The sequence below is a fragment of the Salmo salar genome, chromosome 04, assembly GCF_965601325.2.
Source record: "Salmo salar chromosome 04, fSalSal1, whole genome shotgun sequence".
NCBI classification, from domain to species: domain Eukaryota; kingdom Metazoa; phylum Chordata; class Actinopteri; order Salmoniformes; family Salmonidae; genus Salmo; species Salmo salar.
Genome location: NC_138294.1, coordinates 11,968,627 through 11,974,809, shown reverse-complemented (window position 1 = coordinate 11,974,809; position 6,183 = coordinate 11,968,627). Strand labels below are relative to the sequence as shown.

Below are 6,183 nucleotides of genomic sequence, written 5' to 3'. Positions count from 1 at the left end.
AGACCTCAGGATAAGACCCAGATCTAGACAGTTCGTTACAGGAACAGGGTATTCTATCAGACCTCAGGATAAGACCCAGATCCAGACAGTTCTTTACAGGAACAGGGTATCTTATCAGACCTCAGGATAAGACCCAGATCCAGACAGTTCGTTACAGGAACAGGGTATCTTATCAGACCTCAGGATAAGACCCAGATCCAGACAGTTCGTTACAGGAACAGGGTATTCTATCAGACCTCAGGATAAGACCCAGATCCAGACAGTTCGTTACAGGAACAGGGTATCTTATCAGACCTCAGGATAAGACCCAGATCCAGACAGTTCGTTACAGGAACAGGGTATCTTATCAGACCTCAGGATAAGACCCAGATCCAGACAGTTCGTTACAGGAACAGGGTATCTTATCAGACCTCAGGATAAGACCCAGATCCAGACAGTTCGTTACAGGAACAGGGTATTCTATCAGATCTCAGGATAAGACCCAGATCCAGACAGTTCATTACAGGAACAAGGTATCTTATCAGACCTCAGGATAAGACCCAGATCCAGACAGTTCGTTACAGGAACAGGGTATTCTATCAGACCTCAGGATAAGACCCAGATCCAGACAGTTGGAATGAACAAAAGTTTATTACAAAAACAGAGGGCAGGCAAACAACAGGTCAAGCATAGGTCAGTAATCCAGGGCAGTGTCACTAGGTACAGAACCGCAGGCAGAACGGTCCAAACAGGGACTAGAGCAAAAACCAGGAGTACAGGGAAAAACGCTGGTAGACTTGATGAACTGACAACAGACAAACAGAAAACACAGGTATAAATGCACAGGGGGAAAATGGGGGAAATGGGAGACACCTGGAGGGGGGTGGAGACGAGCACAAGACAGGTGAAACAGGTTAGGGTGTGACAGGCTGTTGTTTACTTCACTGACTGTTGCGCGCTACATCTGACGATGTGGGGGAAATGGAGTCCCTAGAGAAAGCAAGAACAAGATGGTTGTCAGGAGTAGTACAGTATTATCATAAGGAGATGTACTATACTTGGTAAACGGAGGAGGATTGGAGGAAAAAAAGAGAGGGAGAGGAGGTCTAAGAGAGAGAGAGAGGGGAGAAGAGGGTGAGCTTGAGTCAGATATAAATGGGGGAAAAAGCTAGATGGTTTGTTAAAGAAGAGTGGTAGAAAGTGTAAGCAGAGGGAGCTGAAGACAGGAGGAGAAATGGAAGTGAATGAGGGTGAAGTATCGCAGGTGGTAGGTGTGGTGAAGTTATCGGAGATAGAGGAATACACCGAGGGTCAGGATAAAGATGAGTCTGTGACAGTAGGAGTGAAGTTTTTCCATAAAGTGGACTTTTGCCTTTTGGCTTAAACATTTTGTGGTCTCACGGTGGGTGAAAACAGAGTTGGGTAGTGTGGAATCGGTGAGGGTAACCAGAAGTGGTCCAGTGATAATTGTTTGTGTTTCTGTTGGTCAGAGGGAGAAAGTGCTCGGAGTAAAACAAATGGAGGCAAGAAAACGGAATTGTTTCGCTCTCAAGAAAAGGGCACCAATGAAAGTGATAACTGGGGAAGCAGCGATACAGAGTGATAACTGAGGAAGCAGTGATACGGAGTGATAACTGGGGAAGCAGTGATACGGAGTGATAACGGAGTGATAACTGGGGAAGCAGTGATAACGGAGTGATAACGGAGTGATAACTGGGGAAGCAGTGATACGGAGTGATAACGGAGTGATAACTGGGGAAGCAGTGATAACGGAGTGATAACGGAGTGATAAAGGAGTGATAACTGGGGAAGCAGTAAATATAAAAGTTGACCAGCTGAGGGGAAAGATTCCCGGTGTAAGTGATGCTCGTCGTTTGATGCGACGCAGACAGGGTGGCGAGACTCAGACAGGGTGGCGAGACTCAGACAGGGTGGGGAGACTCAGACAGGGTGGGGAGACTCAGACAGGGTGGGGAGACTCAGACAGGGTGGGGAGACTCAGACAGGGTGGGGAGACTCAGACAGGATGGGGGAAACAGAAGAATCATTGTCTGTTCTTTTGAGTTTTGAAGATGAGTCTTTGCCTTAAAAAGTGATGTTAGGATATACAAGTTATCCTGTACGAGCGTATGTGCTGAATACATTACGATGTTACAGATGTCAAGCTTATGGGCATGTGGCAGCAGTGTGTAGGAGGGAGGTTCCTAGGTGTGAGAAGTGTGCAGAAGGGCATGAGACAAAGGAATGTGTAGCATTGGGGAAAGTAGTGGTATGTGTTAATTGTAGGGGTGCCCATTTTTTTAAATGTATTTAACCTTCATTTAACTAGGCAAGTCAGTTAAGAGCAAATTCTTATTTACAATGACGGCCTACTGGGGAACAGTGGGTTAACTGCCTTGTTCAGGGGCAGAATGACACATTTGGAGAGGCAGGTTGAGGTTTCTAGGGTTAGAGTAGAGCAGAAGTTGTCATATGCTGAGGCAGTGAAGGCAGTAGAGGAAGATGGGTCAAGGGGAAGGAGTGGTGTGAGTAGTAGATCTGTACCAGTACAGAGGGAGGGATCCTGAGAGGAGTGGTGTGAGTAGTAGATCTGTACCAGTACAGAGGGAGGGATCCTGAGAGGAGTGGTGTGAGTAGTAGATCTGTACCAGTACAGAGGGAGGAATCCTGAGAGGAGTGGTGTAGTAGTAGATCTGTACCAGTACAGAGGGAGGGATCCTGAGAGGAGTGGTGTAGTAGTAGATCTGTACCAGTACAGAGGGAGGGATCCTGAGAGGAGTGGTGTGAGTAGTAGATCTGTACCAGTACAGAGGGAGGGATCCTGAGAGGAGTGGTGTAGTAGTAGATCTGTACCAGTACAGAGGGAGGGATCCTGAGAGGAGTGGTGTAGTAGTAGATCTGTACCAGTACAGAGGGAGGGATCCTGAGAGGAGTGGTGTGAGTAGTAGATCTGTACCAGTACAGAGGGAGGGATCCTGAGAGGAGTGGTGTGAGTAGTAGATCTGTACCAGTTCAGAGGGAGGGATCGGGGGGCTGACCGACGGGGAGGGTCCGGGGGTGGTGAGTAGTAGATCTGTACCAGTACAGAGGGATGGGCCAAAAAGTCATATACGTTTCAGTAAGATTGGATTTTTAGCATTTATAGCAATGGTTATCAACTGTACTGCAGGGATAAGTTGCAGAAAATGTAGTTTGTGGTGGTCGCTGCAGAGAAGTATTTGGGTGTGCGAGACTTGACATCAGAAGAGTTACAGGGTGTGTTAAGTGGTGATGTCCCATCCTTTCAGGGTGATGGCATGAGGTAAGACTAAATAGATTTAAATAGTGGAGTAGGGTGGTAATTTTGTTTTATATCATTTTAAAATGAGTGAGTAGTGTAAGATGATAGGGTATTTAATTTATTACATTTTTATTTTTCATGCAAAGTGTAAGGGAGTTGTACTCCAGTCTAGTAGGTGGCGGTAATGCAACTAATTGGATGCCAACCGCAAAAAACCTCATAGAAGAAGAAGAACGTGTGACAGTATTTAACGACTTATGCGAGTCAGTTCACTTTTCCCAGGGAGACACCAACAAAGTTTCTGAGTGAGATAACATGGAAGACAACAACAACGTGACAAGAAAGTACCATCAGAAAGGGACTAATGGATTTAGAACGGACCGTGTGGTTGTGCGTAATTTCGAAAGCGCTGACTATCCGGACGTCGAGCGCATATTCATTGACGGGCTGATGGAGATGGTTCCGGACACCGCGTTTAGAGGGTTAAAACGTCACCCTGAGAGCCTGCTGCTGTACGCCGCTATGACAAGTAAGCGAGATATAGGTCTTATATCAATTTATATATTGACTGTTATTCCATCAATAGGTTACAGTTTTCACTGTCATATGATTGCTTTAGTCTGAGAAAATGTGCTTTTGACAATGGAGAATGTGTTATAAATGTAATAATTTACATTTAGGCTATCTTGACATTTCATCAATACCGTTTGTTATTTGATTGCATTATTTAGTATAATTCTGGGAAATGTGCAGTAGAATGAATAATTTGTGCTCGATTGCGATAGTACCAACTCATTTCCTTCCTGTGACTATTGCGATAGTACCAACTCATTTCCTTCCTGTGACTATTGTATGTCAACATTTTAGATTACTCAATCATCTATTTTTCGCCATGTCTTTTGCAGTTGTTTGTTTTATTGCGACCAAGTCGTTGTTGCTGACTTGTTTGGTGCCTCTCGCTGTCCTGTGCGCACGCTACTACTACAGCAGGAGAGTTGTCCTTGGGTACCTGGAGCGCGCCAAACTCACGGATATGGGCGACATCGAGGGACATTACATGAAAACTCCAGGTAATAGTTTTGGTGGAATAGTTTTTTAAAAATGCATTTGTCATTCGTTTTGTTTGTTTATTTCAGTGTAGTTGGCTTTAGTTTAGTTATATTGCACATAGTTATTTTGTAAAAAAAATGAATATGCACACAAGGTTCAGTGCCTGGTTAAAAGCAAACTTCCAGGGAGGTAAAATAAAACCAGGGCTTCATTCCTGTCTCCATTCTTGAATATAATTACTCATCTAAAATGACAAGCTAGTGCCTGTGGATGTGTCACCATGATCCCGCTGACTCCAGGCTCATTTTGGTCAACCCCCATCAATAGAAAATAAAAAGTATAGTAAATCTTTGTCCCCAACAGGATGACCAGTCAGTGATTAGGCTCTTCCAAGAAAAGGATCCATTTAAAGTATAAAAGTCAATAGACAATGACATCAGCTTTTATTAAATGGGAGGATTAGGACATCGTTTGATATAACCCACTATTTCCAAATTCCACCTCCCTTATTTCTCTCAGACTCCTGTCTGTGGGTTGCAGTGCTGGAGGGCAGTGTGGTGGGTGTAGTGGCGGCCCGTGCCCTGCGGGGGGAAGCTGGCACTGTGGAGCTGCATCGCATGTCGGTGGACAGGCCCTGTCGGCACCGCGGGGTTGGCTTTGCCCTCGGGCGGAAGGTTCTACAATTTGCAGCGGACCGTGGCTACCTCTCTGTCGTCTTGGGAACCACGGCCTACTCGCCGGCTGCTCACCGGCTATACCAGACTCTGGGGTTCCGATGCGTCGGTGTCACCAAGGGATACGCCACTCCTGGCGTGAGCCGGTCGGTTCTGGAACAGCTCTTCTACCGGGTCAGTCATCACCACTACCGGATGGACATGACCGTTCACAAGACTAACACTCACAGCCAACACTGAGCACAGAACAGTGATGGAGCATAGCACAGAACAGTGATGGAGCATAGCACAGAACAGTGATGGAGCACAGCACAGAACAGTGATGGAGCACAGCACAGAACAGTGATGGAGCACAGCACAGAACAGTGATGGAGCACAGCACAGAACAGTGATGGAGCACAGCACGGAAGTGATGGAGCACAGCACGGAAGTGATGGAGCACAGTAATAAAGTACAACACGGAACAGTGATGGAGCCCAGCACACGGAACAGTGATGGAGCCCAGCACAGTAATAAAGCACAGCACGGAACAGGGATGGAGCACGGAACAGGGATGGAGCCGGCGGGTGGAGCAACACACGAGTGCACATGCAGGCAAATGCACGCCACACACGCAAGCACACACTCTAACCCAACCCCCTGAGACCCTGAGCACCTTGTTTCACCATTTAGTGAATGGAAGAAAATCTCCAGAACGTAATGTATGTAATCACTAGGTTAAAGGTAAAGAATTGTTCGCAAATGTACCGTTTTTCCTTGTGATTTGAAGAGGTTTCTGTTAATTTCCTGTTCAGAGAATTGGTGGGGAAATGGGGTACGTTCGAGTGCATGGTTTATTCAGGGTAACGCTAGTAGCTTATTCCGGGTGACATGCATGTTTATATCCCAGGTTATTGATGCTTAAAGCATAGCAGCATCTCCATTGAAATGTGTGCTGGTATTATTACATATGTTTATCTGAACATGTCTGTATGGTATATCATGTGCTTTGAATGTTAATTGACCAGATGTATAAGGCTTGGGTATTGCTATAAGAAGCCTGTACTCTCATTGTTTGAGGAACAGGACAGGGAACAGGTCGGCATGCTGCTCGGGTTTGTTTGAAATGCTCTATTTGATCATTTCTGTAAATACTTGCACATTTTGCCGGCTATTATCTTCACTTGCAAATAAAAAGTATCACTTTGGGCAAGAAAAATC

At 45.7% G+C, this 6,183-nt stretch overlaps 1 protein-coding gene across 3 annotated transcripts; it reads left to right on the top strand.

Moving 5' to 3' along the window:
- Positions 1-3,066: 3,066 nt before the first annotated feature.
- Positions 3,067-6,183, top strand: LOC106577271 (N-acetylaspartate synthetase). Of its 3 annotated transcripts, XM_014155210.3 has the most exons (4): positions 3,067-3,280; positions 3,542-3,788; positions 4,165-4,329; positions 4,829-6,183. In XM_014155210.3, the coding sequence occupies exons 2-4, from the start codon at positions 3,575-3,577 to the stop codon at positions 5,221-5,223; spliced, it is 774 nt and encodes a 257-aa protein (XP_014010685.2). In that variant the 5' UTR covers positions 3,067-3,280; positions 3,542-3,574; the 3' UTR covers positions 5,224-6,183. The 3 variants fall into 3 exon arrangements, with proteins under 3 accessions (XP_014010685.2, XP_045568686.1, XP_082830214.1); XM_045712730.2 differs by lacking the exon at positions 3,067-3,280 and having other exon boundaries at positions 3,326-3,788; positions 4,247-4,329; XM_082974088.1 differs by lacking the exon at positions 3,067-3,280 and having other exon boundaries at positions 3,331-3,788.

What these genes read in the sequence shown, in the direction of transcription:
- LOC106577271 (XM_014155210.3), top strand. Translation starts at nt 3,575, where the DNA reads ATGGAAGACAACAACAACGTGACAAGAAAGTACCATCAGAAAGGGACT. An exon ending in GCTGTACGCCGCTATGACAA is followed by an intron (nt 3,789 to 4,164) that starts GTAAGCGAGATA and finishes TGTCTTTTGCAG; the next exon opens with TTGTTTGTTTTATTGCGACC. An exon ending in ACATTACATGAAAACTCCAG is followed by an intron (nt 4,330 to 4,828) that starts GTAATAGTTTTG and finishes TATTTCTCTCAG; the next exon opens with ACTCCTGTCTGTGGGTTGCA.